Source organism: Talpa europaea, assembly GCF_964194135.1.
Source record: "Talpa europaea genome assembly, chromosome: 3".
NCBI classification, from domain to species: Eukaryota; Metazoa; Chordata; class Mammalia; order Eulipotyphla; family Talpidae; genus Talpa; species Talpa europaea.
In genome coordinates, this window is record NC_140069.1 from 29,469,279 (window position 1) to 29,489,281 (window position 20,003).

At 50.9% G+C, this 20,003-nt stretch overlaps 1 protein-coding gene across 1 annotated transcript in view; it reads right to left on the minus strand.

Annotated features, from left to right (window-relative positions):
- Positions 1-4,541: 4,541 nt before the first annotated feature.
- The window catches only part of POP1 (POP1 homolog, ribonuclease P/MRP subunit), a gene marked incomplete at both ends in the record, with an annotated part of 47,164 nt that continues 31,702 nt past the window's right edge, over positions 4,542-20,003 (minus strand). Inside the window, 2 exons of the mRNA XM_084230532.1 lie at positions 4,542-4,684; positions 14,101-14,342. Coding sequence (XP_084086658.1) covers positions 4,542-4,684; positions 14,101-14,342 — 385 coding nt within the window. The remainder of the gene's footprint in view (positions 4,685-14,100; positions 14,343-20,003) is intronic.

Below are 20,003 nucleotides of genomic sequence, written 5' to 3' on the forward strand. Positions count from 1 at the left end.
ACGTGGTTTTGAGCATTGTAGAATTTTGCACAGACACAGCATAAAGCTGGTACGTTAGTGGTCGCCAACATTTGCATCTTTTAAATGTTTTGATTAAGTGACATCGACTTACGAACATTTAAGCAATCCAGCAATGCTTTAGAACCTTTAGAAGCAATCCAGGTAACACAATGTATTCAGGCCTAATTTTAATTTCCATATTGCTGTTCCAAAGTAAGGTGTATGAAAGTTGTAGTTATACTGGCTTGGAAAGGTTTTTTTAATTACACAATGCATAACAACAACCAAAGCCAACCCAGTCCTTCTGTTGGCATGAGTGGGAGAGCTTTAGCCAACATTTGACTCATCTAATTGTCTAGATCAGGGGTCTGCAAACTTTTCCTCTTAAGACCCAGGGTAAATATTTTGGGGGTTGCTGGCCATATGATCTCTGCTACAACTTCTCGGCTCTACATGAAAGCAGCCATAGAAGATACATAAGTGAGCGAGCATGCCTGTGCCCCAGTAAAACCTTATTTACAAAGACGGGGGCAGGTCCACAGCTGCAGTTCACCAGCCCCTGCTCTTGCTCTTCTCCCTTGGTCCTTGAGCATTCAAGGGTTTAAAACATGCTGCTTCTTAGATCATGACAAACTAGATGCTGTGGGAACATGGAGCCACTTCTAACATTAGGACCTCGTTGCTTATAGAAGATGCAAATGGAAGTGATGAGTTCATTACCGGTGCCCCAGGTTCTCTGTCTTGAAGGCAGTGATTCGTTTGCCAGCACCACTAACTGTAATGGAAGAGACTCTAATCCCACACACCGAGTTGCTGATAACTTCAGAACTGAGGTAACTACCGTTTCCTCCCGTGTAGTAGCTTAAAGCAGAGGTCCGTACCATCTGATTGTTTTCAATTTAAATGTTAGCTTGCCCAATAACTATAAGATTTTTTTTAACTAGAATCTCCTGAAAAATACAATCAAAAATTTCTCAAGCAGTGAATCAGAATGCATTTTTCCACACCTATCCCACTTCCACACGCTCCCAGAGATTCTCTTTTGTGAACAGAGAATGAAAAGGGAAAAAGACAGATTTCACAGATTAGTGTAATTTCAGTGCTATTGAAGAGCAGTGGTGATAGTGGGTAAGTTTGGCTCCAAAAGCAGCAGGTGCACATGGTGGACATGACTCCAACGCTGAGCCAAATTCCTGAAGCCAAGAGCCCTCCTTTATACTCCTTGTTTCCAAGCACAGAGCTCACCCAGGAGCAGCGACTAGACACACTCGGCCACACTGAAGGCTGCCTCATGCTTGCCAACAAAATAGTGGTATTATGGACATAAATACAGCAGTTACTAAAATGAACCTTCCCAGCCTCCTTCCAGACTGCTTTACTTAAACTCCGAGCTGGTTATAGAGGCAGTCCTTGAACTGGGCAACTGCAAACCCGATGCACGTGTCTGGCACAGCAACTATGAGTATTTTAGTGATGTCGCTTGATAAACACCACGCATTTTGAACTTTTGAACAAGATCTCAAAATTGAACCCAACGTGATTGTGTGGGGGAAGTTAGGAAGCTGCTTCTAATCGTTAGACTCATCAACAGTCTGGCTCTTATTATGGCCATCTTGAAGTTAAAAAAAAAAAAATGAATTCCACTCACACACACACGGTTTCCAGGCAAACACAGACCAGTCTTGAGCTATTAAATGTAACATTTTAGCAATTGTGGTAAATGCAAAGAAGAGCCTTCCCACCCAGGAATTCTTGAGTCTGTCCCCTTTCTCACCAGCCTCAGGGTACCACACAACATGTGGTTCTGTGCCAGGAGTGCAAATAAGTTACAGGAGCTGTGGTCCATCCAAGGAAGAAAAAAAATTTTTTTTCTAGAAAGGGAGGAAACTCCTCTTTCAATGTTGGTCCTTATTGAGAGTTAATGAGTCCCAACCACAATTTAAAAGAGAAATATCAATCCCAATATCAAATTAGTGTGGTGTTTTTGGGGTGTACCCAGCTGGGCCAGATGCTGCCAAAAGTTTCACAGAGTTCCAGGCAAGATGCAAGATAGTCTCCATGTTCCAGGAAAGAGTCTCCTTTCCAGGGAGCTGGCAAGTGTGCAGCCGAGAAGGAGCTCGCCTGCTCCTGGGGGAACCAGCACGCATGGAATGAAGCCACTTTGCACGTTTGAGCTGCTGCTCTCCAGACACCAGCTAATCCGGTGCACGCATCCCACTTTTAGAGCCTTTTCTTTTATGGTTCTAATTTGAAAACCAACCTCAGCAATTTTCTGAGGCTTGAGCTCTGCTCCTTCTTGTCCAGAACACCTCACCTAAAGCTTCTAAATGTGATCAAGGAGATGGATCAGCTCAAGAACTCTTGATCTGGGCATTTAAAACTTGTGTTGTTTGCCTAACTAGAGGCTGCAAACTTAATTACCACATGCCTCAAAGTTAGCAAATATTCCTTAATTCATTTAAACATAATTGATACTACTTTAAGTACATTTAACGTGAGTAGGAATATAAAAGTGAACTAGACATGAAAACCAGCTCTTCAGGGACTTACTGTCTGGTCAGAGAAACAATGGTTTCATTTCTTGAACCCATACTACATGCTAGCACTGTTCTAAATCTTTCACTTGCACTACTTATTGAAGCCTCACAATTTCTCTATCAGGGAGGTCATCATCCCCACCTTTTATGATAGATTAAAAAACAGAGGAAGGACAGGGACTAGGGAAAGGCAAGAGCGAGCCACCTAGGGCACAAAACTTACAGAAGTTTGTGGAACTCTCACTTTGGGGGTGGTGAGAGGGATCTGAGAATGGGTGGCTCCTCAAATGGTATGCCTCCAGCCCCTCAATGCATCCTATCCCAGCAAAAGGAGTTAAGTGACTCAAATAGTGCCATCCAGCCAGCTGGTCTTTGCATCCGGGACATCTAACTCTGCAACTCACCCTCATTACCAATGCCGAAATATCTACCTGTGCAACAGGAGGGCCAAAGTAGCTTAGGAGACTTGGATAAAGAATGTGGGAGTCCAGAAGGAAGAGAGGTCACTTTTGGCTGGGGAAAGTTCTGAAAAAAATTAGAAACTGTACATTCCCAAGAAATTAGGAAGTAGGGCCTCCCCAGAAGGTATGCCCACCTGAAGGGGCCTGAGGCAGAAAAGCTGTGCTCAGAGGATTCACTGCACTGTGCTGAGCTGTACTCTCCAGAACTTGCAGGGGACCCATGGTGACAGTCAAGGAGTCAGGAGGCAGTGCTAAGCCCAGTTGCTTCTAGAGAGGTCAAAGGGGACAACCTGGGACCATGGGGAAGCAAAGGTGATGAGTAATTGAAATTACAGGGAAGAGTTTCAAATAATTACCTGAAAATGAGTGCCTGGGGTTGGATTAACTTCTGCCTTTTCTGCATTCATCACCATTGTTAAAGCATGATGTGAAATACACACACACACACACACATATATATATAAAATGAAGAGAGGAAATAAAACTCTAAAAAGCACACTTGAAAAAAAAATTATAGGGAAGGAAGAAGCATGAAAGTGAAAGGGCTAAGGAGTCATATGTGTCGGCAGAAGAAGGGGGAGTAAGCAGATACTGTGCAAGAAGCAGCAGTTCTGAGAGGCTGAGCAGAGGTCACCATGCCCACCTCCGGGGGCCTGGGGTGTGAGGCTCACCTGCCTCACTTCGCAGAATGCTTGCCATACCAGCAGCCCCTTCACCAGCTGGCTGGAGAGACTCCATCCCTGGCCAAAAGGCCTGATTTTTACTGGGCTCATTGGGTTTCCAAGAGACGTTTATCAGATGGGGCTGCGCGCACACGCAGGGAAGGCTGGGCCACTGCAGAAATGCTCGGTGGAAACCAGGACAACTTTGTCCAGGCACTCAAGTTATAATGGGAAGTGTTCAGTGGGAGTTCCTGACTGGTGGGGGCCAGTTTTCAGTTGGGGACAGATGAAGGTGGGCCCCAGAAGATGACCAGAAGTCCCTGCTAGATCCTAGGCTTAACCTGAGTGACCCTCATAACCTCCCTGATGGAAGGTACAGTGATCCTGATGTGCGGTCACGTCCTCTGACCCAGGCATCTGCTGAGCAAGAGAAGGGAGGAAGAGAGAGAGGCAGGAGACAAAATGTGAATCCTTCTCATTGTGGACAAAGATCAGTCACCAGACAGGAAAGAGCTGGGGGACTCAATATCAGAAGAGCCCATTAAACCCCTCTTCCCTCGACTCTGTCTACCTTAGACCTGAGCTGATGGGCCTTATGGCAAAACCAGAGAAATGAACCGGGCAGGGGTGGTGGGAGTTCTCTTCAATCAGCATATCCCCGGGGCCCACCGCACCTCTTGCCACATCCTCAGGCCAAGCCTGGAATTCCCAGAGCACAGCTTGCTCAGCCCTCAGGAAGGGTCTGGGCCTCCTCGGGGCCGTAAGAACCTGAATAACCATTGTCTCCCTGTGGCATGGCCGTCTCTTGCCGTCAGCCCCGGAGACTGATGTCGGGGCATGAGCAGGACGACAACCGCCCCCCACCCCACCGCCCCCCTGCCCTAGAGAACACAGGCTTTCACGGAGGAGGACAGAAACTGTCCCCCGAGGCATGGGCGCACTCGCTCGCCGTTCCGCAGGCCTTCTCTAAAGCAAACCACCTGCTTCCTGCCCGGGTGAGGCCTGGAGGAGCCTTCCAAGGTCTCTGCAAAGAAGAAACAGGTCCAAACCACCACTGAGGAATGAGAGCCTTGGCACGGCCGCTGCTTATATTTGTTGTTCACTAAGGAGTTTTGTGGAATCCAGACTCATTTTCCACTGAAACAAGCAAGGGAAAGTAAAGACAGCAACCAAATAAAAATAGATTCTTGGTGTTTCCTGTTTACTCAGCACGCCTACTCTGGCACCGGCCGGGGCTTCGCTGGACATCTGGACAGGGAGGCCCCCCGCCCCGCCAAGAACACTGACAAGATTTTTTTCCTTCCATATTCCTGTTTCCCTGCCTTGTATTGCATGTAGGTTTCCTGGGGATCCATGGGTTAATTCCTGAAGCTCCTTTTTCTGCCCCTGCTTATAGGGACATGAATGGCTAGGTGCGTGCCTGCCGCTGATGAACCTGCTTCCCCTTCTTACAAAGAAGGGCTCATTATTTCTGGCCTACTGGGCTTCTGAGGAAGATACAGAAGAAGGATAGAGGACACCAAGGTAAAAGGACTCTGGAAGGCGAGTGCTTGAGGCCTGGCTGAATGTTCTTCAGAACAACGTGGACTAGAGAAAAGAATTGGCCACGGAAAACAGGAAAAGCTCATACAAAAGGCCTAACAACACCTGTCTGACCTGTCGTCCTTTCTTCCAACTACAGGGACGTCAAATACATTTGGGAAAAGAGTCTGACCTGTCAGCCATTCCTGGGTGGGCCAGGGGTGACAGGTCCTTGCTACAAATCAGTATCTGGCCCCTTCACACGGCCCACGTGCTGAACATTTTCCTCTGCCCAAAACAATGAGAACAGCCTCACTTTCCTGATTGATTTTGCACCACAACAATAAAGTTAATAATAGGAAAAACATTTACCCCATGGCCAGGGACACTCCTCACGCAGGGCTGGAGCTACAATCTATCAGCAGAAATGCTGCGAGCAAACCCAAGCTTGTTAACTGATTTTTATGAATGATTGAAACAGCAAAGCAGATTTATTTAATTTCCATAATTTAAAAATTGACAATTACAGAAATATCTTTGGAAAACCATCAGGATGAAAGCCATCCTGCTTTTAAGAGCAAGAAAAGTGAAGTTCTAAGAAAAAAAAAAAAGCCAAATCAACAGGCACCCCGAAAAGGGGCTAAATTGTGTCAGGACAAAAAGACGCCTGAAATCCGGACTCCCGCCCCCTCATCCAACATGATGAGCGTCCCTATAAAAGCAGGAAATTCAGACACAAGGAGACACACGAAGGGCAGGTGCTGTGAAGCGGCGGGGAGACGCCAGCCATCTGCCCGCTGAGAACATCTGAGTTACCAGAAGCTGGAACAGGCAGGGACAGAGTCTCCCTCACTACCTGCAGAAGCAGCGCTGCTGACCCCTTGACCTCGAACTTCTCGACTTCAGAACCGTGGGACAATAAATTACTGCTTTTATTTGTGCCCCTATGTGTGCTACTCTGTTCCAGAAGACCTGAAAAATGAACACAGGGACCACTGGCCTCTAGGCCCCCAGCACGTGGCCCTATGTCATGTGCGTGGGGTATCACCATCATGGGCAGCTGCAGCCCCCACCTGTCTGCCGTGAGAGCTCAAAGGTCAAGACCCAAACCCCAACTCCTGGAGGCTTGAGGCCCCTCCCAGGACACTCAGCCTGGAGCATGGGGTGGGGGGTGTGGGCATCTAGCATTCAGCTGTGATGTGCCAGTGACGCCTGACCTTAGCTGTGGGCCCTGCCATTAGGTTTCACTTGGTTCCTGGCCTCCCTTTTCAAACTGAATCCTTGAAACATCTTCCCATTGATTCCGTGAGCCCCCAACAAACCAGTGTCCAGCAAGAGAGTCGTGCTCGGCCAGAACAGCTTGGGCTGCATTTCAAGCTGTTGCCCTCAACATCTTGCTTTCAGGATGTCCACAGGCCGGTCGCCACCTTCCCTCCTCTCCTCTCTGCTCGGAACCTGCCACCTCGCTCAGCTCCCTACCCCCTGTCCTCAGAGCACTCTCCCGCCCCTCCTTGGCCAAGCTGGCACTCCTCGGTCACTCAGTCACGGCGGCCCCTCTCCCTTGCATCTCACCACCACCTTCTCTTCTTCCCAGACCCCCAGACCACTCCCCACTTTGGGGCAAAGGCAGGAAGGCCAGGATGGGCAGAAAGGGCCCACTTCCATCTTCATCTTTGTCCAGGCTCGGCCGTTGCTGTGACTCCAGCGCCCTCTCTGCCGCCCTCCTGGTAGAACCCACGTGTCCTTCACACGCATCTCCAACACTTAAACATGTGTATGATTTTGTCAGGCAGATGCACTCCTTCCCAGTCCTCAGAGGCCCATCTACCTTTCCTTTTTGGTATAACTGTTAAGTTATTCCTCGCGGAGTTAGTCACCTCGGCGCCCATGCAGCTCCTAGCGCTCGGCTGCAGCTTTGTGGACTTGTAACAGGGTGGTCCCCAGGAAAGGGGGAGGTTCCCTGCCCCACCCAAGGGAGGGTGGAGCTGAGCAGGAAGAGGAGAAGCTGCAGAAGAGACTGAGGAAGGAAGCAGGATGGAGCCAGGAGACCTGGAGGAGGCACGTGGAGCCTAGAGACACGTGAAGAAACTGCGCTTGTCTTTTGGTCGTGGACTGGGTGACACAGATGTGGGTGAGACCCGTGGGGAGGTGACCATGGCAGCTTTTATCTTGATGTTGATTTTGCTCTTTTGCTTCCGGGCTTGTCTGGTTGTTTCTGGCCCTTTTCTGTGGGTCCCCACTGGAAGATGCTTTAGACTTGTAGCAGGCTTTGGGGCCTTGTTCTGGGCCGATCCCATTTGGATGGACTTTTACCCATGAGGGGACGGGTAACTCTGGATGCTTCATTTAGAAACTAGACTCTGCCTTTCCTGTATTGTTTCCTAATTGTATTAAAGTTCCTTCCCATTAAAGTCTCATGTTTTGTGTTAATGCGGCGGATGGCAGAACCCATGTAGAACAGGCAGGTTTGCGGGGTTTGGGCTGCCCCTCTCCCTGTCCTATAACAGACTCAGCGCCACCGCTCGGCCTCCCTCTCACTGCATCATCGCTGCTGTCTTCACACTGGTCGTTCCCTGGAAAAGCCCCTTCTCTTCCCTGAAATCCCTTTTCCTCCCTCCTTCCTCGCCTCGCTTCCTCCTCCCTGCTCCTTGAGCACACTAGGCACACCTGTCCCTCAGGGCCTTGCACATGCTGTTCTTGCCACCAGGCTAATTCCTGAAATCTCTCAAGTCTTTGCTCAAATGTTCCTTTCTCAAGGAGGCACCCCCAGCTGCCTTATTTAATATTTCACCCACCTCATCTCCACCCAGCACTGAGTCCCCACTACGCTGCCTTCCTCTTTCCATGGCATACGCACCTCCAAAATACTGTCTAACTTAGGCCTTTGTGATGTTTATTGTTCATGATCTGCCTCTGCATCCCCACCTGCCACAATGTGATTTCTCCAAGAATCGGGATCACGCTCCCTGAGGCGCCCATCTGCCTGCTACGTGGTAGATGCTCAACGAACACTTGTTACGTAGAGTGTCTGTATCTGCGTACACAGTTATGACAGTCACTCCTTCCTAAATCATGTTTTTTGGTTTTTTTTTTTTTTTTTTTAAGCATAACTGCCTGGTTGCTTGGCTGCTCTTCCCAGTGCTGCCATGGAAACCAAGGGCCAGGGGACAGGTTGCTTCTTATCAAGTCAAGCGACATGCCTCTCGGCCCACAGAACACACAGAGGGGCACCCAGACCCTCCACAACCTGGGGACCAGATGCACTGGCCTGTTAGCTGACGAAGCCAGGATGCCCAGCCCTGGGGCCAGCCACCCTCAGGAGGGGGCAGCTACAAGGTGTCCCCGGGAGAAGCGTGCAGCAGGCAGTGGAGGTGCCCCTGGGGATTCACCCCTGACTGACATCTCTGCCCACGCAGACCACACAGCCTGATCCTCCAGCCCAAACGTTCCCCTTGCTTCCCTCTCTCCCCCACCATCGTTTTTTTCTCTATCGCTAATAATAGGGGTCACGTATGAGGGCCTACTCTGCACCAGACACTTCACACACGTCATCCCCAAGCCTCACGACACTGCAAGGTAAGAGCTACTGTTCCCTGTCGCGGTTGCAGGCACTGCGATTCGAGTCAACGAGTGGGTCTCAACTTAGGTCACAGGGCCAGCCGGTGGTGGGGGTGGATGTGCATCCAGGCCACACAGTGTGCAAGCTGGCAGAAGCGGCACCGAGGCCGAGGGGCAGAACATGCCTCCGAAGCCCTGAAGGGAGCACATCCCAGGGTCCCGGGTACATGGACACGCACAGCCCCACGTGGCCTGGGAACACTGTCACTGAAGGAGACTGTGCTCTCATGGGGCCTTTCAAAAATAACAACAGACAAAAGAGAACCCCTTCTCTCCGGAGTGCCGCAGGTGTGTGGGGCCTGAACGCAGAGACCGGCTGGCCCTCATGGTCCTGTTTAGCTTTATGACTCTGATGAGCCCTTACTGGACAGGCTGCCTCGCCACTTGCGGCCCTATTAAATCTGTTTTTAGTAACATCGCAATTCCAGGCCCAAACCCTGACCCGGCACTGCAGTAAAGCCGCCTCAGTGCCACAGCGTTGGAGAGCCCCGGTGGCCTGGCCGTGGAGGTAGGGAGGGTGGGTGGGACTGCCTGTTTATTCTCCAGTTGGGGCTTCCTGAGCCACACACCAGCTCGGGGAGGGGCAGAAGGCTCCAAGATTTATCTCAGATCAGGTCCCAGGAAGAAAGGAGAAAACAATGGTGAGACCAGGTCAGAGGAACAAGAGTAAGAATCCAGCCGGGGGTCACAGCCTGGAACAGAGGAAACACTTCGTGTGTCTAGTTTATCAGGCAATTTACCTCAGGCTATGTCTGGAAGTGGTCAAGCACCTAACAGGTACTAATAATAAAGTGGGAGGTCCACCAGAGACAAAAATTCAGGTACTAAAGAAACCAGGGCCTCAGAGAGCCCCTCAGAAGTGAATGGGACCATCCCAGCAGCACCAGGCAGGAGCTGCAACCCAGTCATGGAGCCCTGAGATGTGGCGGGAAAGTAGACAGGCCAGGGGGCACATGCAAGCAGAGCAGCACTGGGGAGGCTGTGCAGGTATTGGGGGCACTCACCACCTCCTATCCCTTCACCCCCCAAGGAATTCAAGTCATTTTACATTAAAAAAGAATGATGATGGGCCTCCCTGATGGCCCAAAGGGTTAAGCACAGCACTGTGAGTTCTTTCCTGGCCAGGGAGCAACCCACACGGCACAGCAGACCTCTCCCATCTCCCTGCTGCTCCCCTCAGCAGTGTATTTCAGTCAGTCTGCCTATTCTGTTCCCCGTTCTGTCTCTGGTGAATCCTGTCACCCCCCACACCTCTGGCCTGTACCCCAGTCCTTGTATGCATTAATTAATCAATCTTAAAAAAAATCATGGATTCCAGCAGGGGAAGGTCTTGGCCTCTAGGTGTGAGAGCTCAGGTAGGCTGGGGTCCACCCCAGCTCCCTGGCATGCTGGTTGCTCTGCGGGGTGTAGGGGCCAGGACTCCACTGTGGTGTGACTTGTGCACAATCGCAGACAAAGCGTGATGACCTGTCTCCTGCCCCTGCTCAGGACCTGCACCGCCCCCTCTCAGGGTGAGTGAACTTTAGGGGACCCAAACTGGAGCTCCCACAGCCAGCTCCTCCAAGGGAGTCCTCAGAGTGTGTGCCTGGGGTTGGAGCAGGAGACCCCTGTGTACCTGCACGCCCAGCCAAGGGCCTGCGTGACTACAGACCGGAGGCCCTTGGGTAGGAGGGGGCCTGAAGCCCTGCCTGAACAGATGGCCACTGGAAATTCAGAGTCCTGTCCCCATCTGCTCAGGGACACCAGGGACAAGGAGACACAGGTAGGGTGCACTGTGCAGTTCAGCCTGTGATACTTGGGGACACCAGGCCCCTGAGCTCACTCAGAGTCAAAGCCTCATGCTGATCTGACCCCTTGCCTGTGACCTCAGCCCCTGCTGCTCTGGTGCCAATCACACTGCTGCAGCCACTCAGGCTTCTAGAAAACTCCTGGATGCTCCCACTCAGGGCCTCTGCAGGGACTGTGCTTCTGCCTAGAACATTCTTCCTTCACTTAGGAAGCCCATGACTCAGCTCTCACCTCCTTCAGACCTCCACCCAGGTGTCACCTGCTCCGCAAGGCTCTCCTGACTCACTCCTAAAACTGCAGCCACCTCCTGCCACTTGCTCTCCCCCTTCTCTGCAGTCATTCTCCTCACAGCACCTCTCACTATCAAGTATTCAAGTGAATAATTTTAACTTCCCCTTCTTATTGTCTACCTACCCCCAGCCAGAAGGTCAAGTCCCTGAGGGCAGGGGTCATTGTCTTGTGGGCAACAGAAGCTCATTTCTCTTATCAGATGTTTTAAAATGCTTTGGCATCTGCAGCCAAGTCCTCCAGATTCCAAGCAGAACATCCCTTCCAGCTCGGTCCTTTGTTCCGTGACTGAGAAGCTGAAGGGACCTGGGGGGAACATCACCCGCAGCCCTGTGGTCCTCACCAAAACCAGCTGCCTGCACGCCAAGGAGATTCCTAGAAACTGGCGGGGCCTTGAGCTGGGGCAGACACTGGAAAAAAAGTGGACAACACCCCCCCCCCCAGGTGTGGGGAGCATGGGGTATCACCAGGCTGCCAAAGTGGGGGGTGCTGGCAGCAGGATGACTAGACAGAGCCAGGTGATTTGAAAAATGCTTCTAGCCCACACAGCACAATTCTAGGAAGGGTCTTGAGTAAAAAATTTAACCATTTGAATTCCTATCTGTATTTGTTAGCTAATGCTGCATAACGAACCTCACCTCTCGCTATCTCTGCGGAGCAGCTTGGCTGAGGCCTTTTGGCTGCGAGGTTCTTATGAAGTTACGGTTGGAGACTAGTTAAGTGTGTGATCATCTGAAGCCACGGTTAGGCCCAGAGGGTCTGCCTGCAAAGTAGCTCCCACACAAGATGGGCAAATTGGTGCTGGCTGGGGTCTTGGGCCTCTGTCCCTGCGAGTTCTCCCCTGGACAGCTGAGTGTCCTCTGTTTCTATATGTAAGTAAAATAATTATAAGAAATAAAACAATTCTCTCTGGTGCTCAAGCCAAGTCTTGCAAAGACTTGCTGTTCCCTCTGTAAACCACCCAAGAATGGCTTATCTCCACAGCTATGATCCTCAATCATGCCTGTTACAGGGCAGGGAGAGGGGCAGCCCAGACCAACCTGCCTATTCTAAATGGGTTCTGCCATCCACCGCATCAACACAAAACACATGAGACTTTCATGGGAAGGAACTTTAATACAATTAGGAAACAGTACAGGTAAAGCAAAGAGTCTAGTTTCTAAATCAAGCACCCAAAGTTACCCGTCCCCTCGTGGGTAAAAGTCCATCCATATGGGAATGGTGCAGAGCAAGGCCCCACAGCCTGCCACAGTCTAAAGCATCTTCCAGTGGGGACCCACAGAAAAGGGTCAGAAACAACCAGACAAGCCCAGAAAGAAAAGAGCAAAATCAAAATCGAGATAAAAGCTGCCATTGTCACCTCCCCACGGGTCTCACCCACATCTGTGTCACCCCGTCCATGACCAAAGGCAAGACATTCTTCACGTCTCTTGGCCCCATGTGCCTCCTCCAGGTCTCCTCCTGGCTCTCCATCCTGCTTCCTTCCTTCCTCAGTCTCCTCTGCAGCTGCTTCTCTCTCTGCTCAGCTCCACCCTCCATTTGGGTGGGGCAGGAAACCTGGAACCTCCCCCTTTCCTGGGGACCACCCTGTTACACCTCCAGAGCCATGACACCAGGATCAGGACCAAAAAGTGTCTTTGGATGTCCCCCGCCATCACTTCTACCACAGCCTCGACATCACCTAGGCCAGGCCTCCAGCCGCGTGGAGAGGGGCCACATGGAGTGTGAACACCCTCAGAGCGAGGTCATTGGCAGCTGCCTTGGAAGCCAATTATCACATTGTCTTTCGTGATATCAAATTATTGCCCAGAGTGGGGTGCACGGGCCTCTGGCTGAGCCGGGGCTAGGATCCGGGCTTGTATAGAGTGGCCAACCATATCTGGTTTACCTAAACTCCTTTGCCTCCATTTTTCATCTAGAATTTAGGGCTAATGGTGCTGATGGGGTGTTATTTAAGGCTTAAGTGGTCTTAGTCTGTTCGGGAAGCGTGAAAAAATATCACAGGCTAGGGATGTCTCATAGCATGGAGGCTGGAAGTTAAGATGCAAGTAGGTCTCACTTTCGGGCTGTCCTCTCGGCTGGCAGGTGGCTGCCATCTCATCACGTCTATATGTCCCCTGAGCAGTGCCCATGGACTCCTCCCTACACACACGTACACACACGCACACCCCTCTGCAGAATTTCCCACCTTCCTCTTTGTCTTACATTAAGCCACATGTGTTCTCTCTCGTGCCAAACTGCAAGCTCCTTGCAGGCAGACACCAAGGGAACACTGTGTGCTGGACGCCACGAGAGGTGCCAGGCCCCCGGCAGCGGCTCCGGGACCGTTAATCAAGCTGGACTGAACGGTCGCAGTGACGTCCAAGTTCCCAGAGAGTCTCATCATCGCCTGAGCAGGGCCCGAAACGCCCGAGTGAAAGAATGGCTCCGTGTCCCAGAGACTCACCGCGGCCTCCCCCAGGAGGGAGCTCCATCCACGCCGAGGGCTTAAAACCTCTTCTCCCTTCGTGCCTTCTAAGGCATGTTTATTGTTATAATTGGCCCAAAGATTTTAATTCTCACAAAAAACATGTCACCTCCAGTCTCTGCAATGTCAAAATGTCACCGGGTAACCTCCCTGAAGTTGCTTTTAACCTCCAAGTCAGCCTTCAGCACCCACACAGCGGGCGCTAGGTGTGTGCAGGCGCCGCCTTCCTGCCTCTCTGCTTCTAGATACATGCAAAAGTCATAAGAAATAAAACAATTGTCTCCAGTGCTCAAGAACCTCTGTAAACCACCCAAGAACGGCTTGTCCCCAAGACTATTATCCTCCGAAACAGGCAGAACGTTATCATCTGTGTCATCCTTGCTTTTGCCTCTCTCTCTTCAAGTTTTCTTTTTTTCAGGCCCAACATGTTTTGCTAAGTGATGGTGTGTGTTGGGAGGCGGGGGGAGGCGAGGATGCGGGAGAGGGAGAGGGAGGGGATCTTTTAGAAGCACAACTCCTGTGATTTCCCACCAGGCAGATTATTTTACACATGTCGTTTTGGGGGGCACACGATGTGCTGAGGGCTCTGTCTCTGGGGTCACTTCATATTTAGGACTTGTGTCCCTGTGAATCCCCAGCATGCATGCCCCTGCATGTGTATATGGACGTAGATGTGTGTATCTGTGTCGATATGTGTGAAGCACACACATGTGAGTTTGTGGCAGTGTCTGCTCACCAAATGTGCATGTGCTCCTTACGCTTCTTAGCCCCCTGCATGTGTATGCTGGAGCCATATGCCCCCGAGTTGTAAACGGAAGTGAATTCTGGGCTAGGGCAGCCCATGTGCATGATGTAGTCCTTGTCATGGACTGAATGAGTGTGTCCCACCCCAAACCCCCAATTCCAAATTGAAGCCCTAACCTGCAATGTGAGGGCATTTGCTGGTAGAGCCTTTGGGCCATGAATGGGGTCATGGGGGAGGCGTGATGGGATCTGTGTCCTGCAAGGAGAAGACAAGAGATCAGAGTGTGTTTGTGCTTTTCCCTCTGATCCAATCCCCTCTCAATCAACCTCTTCTCCCTGCCTCCTCCGGGCAGAGCAAGCCACAAAGAGAATCCTCACTAGGAACTGAATCTGCTGGCATCCTGATCTTGAACATCCCGTCCAGTGAGAAATAAATGTCTGTTATTTAAGTCACCTGTCTGGGTATTCTGCCACCACAGCTCTAGCGGACCGAAACTAGTCGCCTTGGAGGAATGGATTCTCGATGAAGTAGCTTTGGGTGGAAGAAGACTGTCCACTCAAATCAGACTGTAACATGAGACGTAACTCCTGGCTGGGTTAAGCAGAGAGATTTCAGGGCTTATCTGCTGCAGCGACTAGCATCATCCGTTGCTATAAAATAATAACAGATAAAACCAAGTACACAGGGCTGTTGCTAAGACTGAATTCAGGAGTAATTTTTAAAACCCTCTATGCATCCTCTCTCAAGTAACTAAGTCAACCAAATGTCTAACAAGCAGGTACTCCCTGCCTGGCACTGTGCTGGGGTTCCCGGCGGGGGCAAAGACCCTGCTCAGGGACATTTCATCTCACAGGGCAGAAGTGTAGATGATTTTACTACATAATGTGCTGAACCGTCAACAGTGGGGGTGCACAGAGGTGGAGTTAATTCAGGAAAATTCAGGGAAGCAACACAAGAAGGAAATGAGCAGTGTCCTGAAGAAACAGAGCTTTCCAGATTAACTGAGGCAGGAGCTTGGTTGAGAATGGGAGGTGCTCAGTGACTGGTCCTTGACTAGTCTTTAGGATGTGCATCTCTGCCCTAAAGCTCCCAGCCCCACTTTCTTTTGGGGGTGCATGATTCCCAGTGAGAAGCTGGGTTGAGGGTGCAGAAAGCACAATGTTCTCATTCACTCTTGGCTAAGAAAATGCAAGTTTTTTGGTTTTTTGGTATTTTTTAAAGGCCATAAAAAAAATACCCTGCTTTCTGCATGTTGATTTTTCAGGCTGTGATTATGTCAGGTCTATTTCCCCCGCGCTGGACCGTAAATTCTCAGAAACAAGGGCCTCGTCACTCATGCCTCTGGTTTCCCCAAGCCTGGGGCCTGGTCTGTCGCTCCAGAGCCACAACGCCGGTTGAATGGAAAGGAATGTCCACTTCATCCCGTTCCCGGCCGCAGCCCTGCACTATATACAAAACTGCAAGTCTTCCAGGTTGGCCAGCCTCCCCGCTCAGCAGTCCTGGGACTCTCGGGGACATCTCTCCGGGGACACCTCTCCCCGGGAGCACTGCAGCCCCGTGGCGGTCAATGGCGCCACCTCGCGGTCAGAGGTGGGAACTACATCGTCTCGACGGCACAGAGAAACCCTTCTCCCTGCCACTAAGACCTTCCCCTCCACAGTGTTAGGAAAACAGGGATTCTGAGCTGCACGCTCTGCTTCACCCCCTTCCCTCTATGAAGACTCGGCGATTAGACAGACACGGTTAAAACTCCTGTTTGCCAACCGAGGATTAATGGGAGGTCACTGTGAGAGCCCAGAGGAATATGAGAGACAGGTGGGCCAAGATGGGGTGTGATGAACTTTTACTAAAGAGTGTGTTCATAAGCGACCTTGCCAGACATAGGTTTGATCCCCAAGCCGCCATTGCCTCACTGTATGACCCTGAGCAGTTCCCTCACCTCACCAAGCCTCAGTTTCCCTTCATAGAAATGAAAAGGATTCAACTCAGAATTTCCATGAAAATTAAAAGGCATAATCAATAAAAACAGGCCAAGGCTCCACGAGTAGCACGTAGCCGATGCTCACAAAGGTAAATACAAAACACTCATGCTTCTATTCATCCACGTGAGTCTTGCTTCAGGAGCGTGAAGTGGATATTAATACTATTTCCATTTTATTGACAGGAGCATGGCCTTTCAGTCATGGACTTGAAGCCAAGCCTTGTGTTCACTGGCATTGCAGGGATCTCCTTGAAAGAAAAAATGCGGAGGGCAGAACTGTTGAAGAAATGTTGGGAAAATCGAAAGAGAAGAAAGAGGAAATGCAGAACTCAAGTTCAGCACAGCGACCACCTGGATTTTAGAGTCTTCTTGCAAATACTTCATTCAAAAGCTTGGTCCTGAGCATTATTACCTGGCACTGTTGGGAGAACCAGGCCTGGGCTCTGGGTGGTTGTGAAGCAGCTACATGGCAGAGTGACTTCAGACAGGTGACTGCCCCACGCTGGGGCTGTTTCTTCCCTGCAAAATGAGGGAGGGAGGTCAGAGAAGACAAGATGCCTCACTCAGGGGCCCTCAGCGCCACAGCCTGTCACTTGACAGTCTGTACCTCTCAGCTGTCCTGTGGGAAATCTGAGCTGTGGTCCCCCGTGACGGCATGGACAGGGAGCTGACATTATTTGCCCTCACAATCCTCTGGGTAGGAGGAAGAAGGACACAGAGCTCTGGCCTGGGGTGGTGACAAATGGAAAGAATAACTCTGGGCTCGATCACATGCACGGGAGATTAATGTTAATCCTCACTGGGATGGAATAGCTGTGCCCAAAGAGGCCGGCATACGTGGCCAGGGCGCAGCGGGCCGGGTGATGCAGGCTGGGAAGCCAGGCCTCTGATTTATGAGCCAGATTAAAAGAATTAAATGAGTGGAGTCTTCGAAGACCAGTACTAGGCAGAGCGGGAGGAGAGGCAGCTGCTTCATGACGACCCCTCTGGGTTCAGAAAGAGAACGTTATGTGGTGTACCCACTGCTTTCTGGGTGGAGGGGTGGCTGAGTGCGTGTGTTTTATTGTTGTGCTTTTGGCCGATGTTCTAATCACGAGGACGCCAATTGGGAGACGTAATCACAGGCCTTTCATAAACGCCTAACGATGGCAAGATGAATGGCTTGGGTGGTGCTGGAGTTGTAAATTATAGCGGCATAGCAGGACAAAATTAAAGAGTGAGAAAAGCAAATGAAATAAATCCACTGGGACTCCAGGGCCATCTTTCCTAGGAAAACATCAGCATGAGAAAGATGCTATCCCTATGCCAGACCAAGAGCCAAAATCCTCAACACTTGCATGTGGCAATGAAAGCAGCACGTTGTGGGCCTTGAACTGCTTAAGGACAAGTCCGGGGATACTTCCTGTTTTCATCTGACCCCTCTGAGTCACCAGAAGAGGAAGGATGGGGGAGCGCAGCGCGGGGATGAAGGTTTGAGCTCAGGTTTGGAATCAGCCAACTTGCACAAAAACCCCAATCTGTCTCTCCAGCAAACAACTAAACCCCAATCTCTTGGGGCTCCCTGGTGGCACAGGGGTTAAAAAGTCTCAGCACTATCAAGCTATCACCAGCCACCGCTGCATGCATTCAAACCCCGCCCCCCATGGCACAGCAGACCTCTCCTGTCTAGCCACGGCTTCCCTCAGCAGTGTATTTCAGTGGAACCGCCCGCTCTACTCCCTGCACTGTCTTTGGTGAATCCACTCACCCCTACACATCTGGCTTATGCCCCAATTCTTGTATGCATAAATGAATATAAATTTAAAAAAAAAACAACAACACCTCAATCCCCTCCTCTGTAAAATGGGGATGAGTGTGCTGGAAATAATGCACAGAAAGCCTAGTGTGCAGCGCGTGCTCAGCTCCCTCTTTATTATCACTAGTGGCTTAAGTATGGACAAGGAAACCCCCGTTCCGCATGTCCAGTGGCGGAAGCTGCCACACCTCAGGGAGAGGCAGGCAGAGGGACTTTTGGTGGCTGAGATGAGGGAGGCATCCTGCCAGGATCTGGGGCTCCCGACCTGTCCCTGGCCCCAGCCTGACTCTGTGGTTCCCCCACTCCCTTTCTTGGACTCTCCTCTCCCCCTCAGGCCTGAGGAAGTGTGCCAGGTTCAGCTACCCTGCCGCCAGCCTCCCCTTGGCTGCCACTTCCTTGCCGGAGGGACACCGCACCCATGGTCTGTTCACCTAAATGAGTGACAAACTTTTTGGGGTACCAAGCTCTGCCCTTGTAGGACAGCCCTCACAGGCCAGTCACAAACAGAAAACAATTAATGACTCATACAGGCATTTTATGGGCTACGATACTCGCATGAGAGCCCAAGTTCTGGGAGGCTTGTCTACAGGGATTTTTCTTTTGGTTTGGAGTCTTCTGCCCCTCATACCCTCTCAGCCTGGCTGGGGTACCCTGACACCTGCCTCTGCTTTCACCTCCCAGTTAGTGCTAGGTCTGCCCAGCATGTCCCCCTTCGTGAGGGTGGGTGCTGCCACAGATGTCCCAGCCAGGGCTCCCAGGACAAAGGATTGGAGTCACTTTCTTGAAGGCCACTCCGGCGTGTGTGGGTGTGACGGAGGGGACAGGGATGATGCGTGGCCCTCAAAGGTGCTTGATGAGACAGACACTCTGAACAGACACTCTGAAGTGCCCCTGTTTTTGCTTGGGGCCTCACTCTAGACTGCAGGGAGCCAGGTCGCTACACCTCTGATGCTTGATAGCTAAGATGCTGAGGTGAGTCATCATCCAAGATGCCCCCAGCCTCCAGAGTAAGAGGAGGTAGGGGGACCTCATAAGGCCTGCCAAAGTACCCCTGAGTTACTTGGAGGCACAGCTATCAGATTCTGGGAGAAAGATAAGCTCCTGCTCTGGATAGTCAGCAACCAGAAACTAGGCCTCGTGTTAAAAAAAAAAAAAAGCCTGAATTCACAGCACATCCCCAAAGAGTGATGCTCAAATTTGTGAAAAGTGGGAAAAACATCATCTTAAAATGGGACAAAACCCAAAAGGTACCTCGCCTGCTGGTGCTGAGACATGATCCCATCAATGGCCTGTGCTGGAAGCAGTAGGGTGCTTCATAGAGAGGACAGACTTCAGGGCCACTGCGCAGAGTTAGAAGGGTATGGTTTTCCCAAGTTCTGGGGATCCTCTGATGATAACCAGGCTTAGAAAGCACCAAGCCAGTCGACTGCTCCTCAGCCTCCCCGTGGGTTCTAACCCCTAAGTGATCTTGTTCTAATGCAGATTCAGTTAGGGTCTAGGGTGCAATCTGAGACCTGCATTTCTAAAATGCTGGAGCAGCAGCAGCATTAAACAGCAAGACCATTCTCCAATCTCCCCCTCTTACTGAGGAAACAGACAAAGTTGCAGGGGATGGGGGGAGCCGGGAAGGGAAGGGCTGAGCTGAGCAGCCTTCTGTTTACAATCGCCAAGACATGGAAACAACCCAATTGGCCCAACTAGATGAATGTATCAAAAAGTTGTGTTATATTTATACTATTAAATATTATTCAGCAATTAAAAAAGACAAACTCATGCATGGAAGTGGAAGGGATTATGCTAGCCCAAATCAGTCAGAAGGAAAAAGGTAAATACCAGTTGGTCTCGCTTATATGTGGAAAATAGAGAAACTAGGGCCTCCCTGGTGACGCAGCGGTTGAGCGCTGGGTTGCGAAGCTGCCCGTGGCCTCTGCTGCGCCGGTTCAATCCCCGGCTGCTCCCCGGCCACCGGAGAGGGTCCCACATGGCGCGCAGACCTCTCCTGCCGCCCGCTGCTCCCCTCAGCAGTGTACTTCGGTCCTTCTGCCTGCTCTGCTCCCCGCTCTGCCTCTGGTGAATTCTCTCACCCTCCCGCACTTCTGACTGTACCCAGTGCTTGTATAAATAAATAAATCTTTAAAAA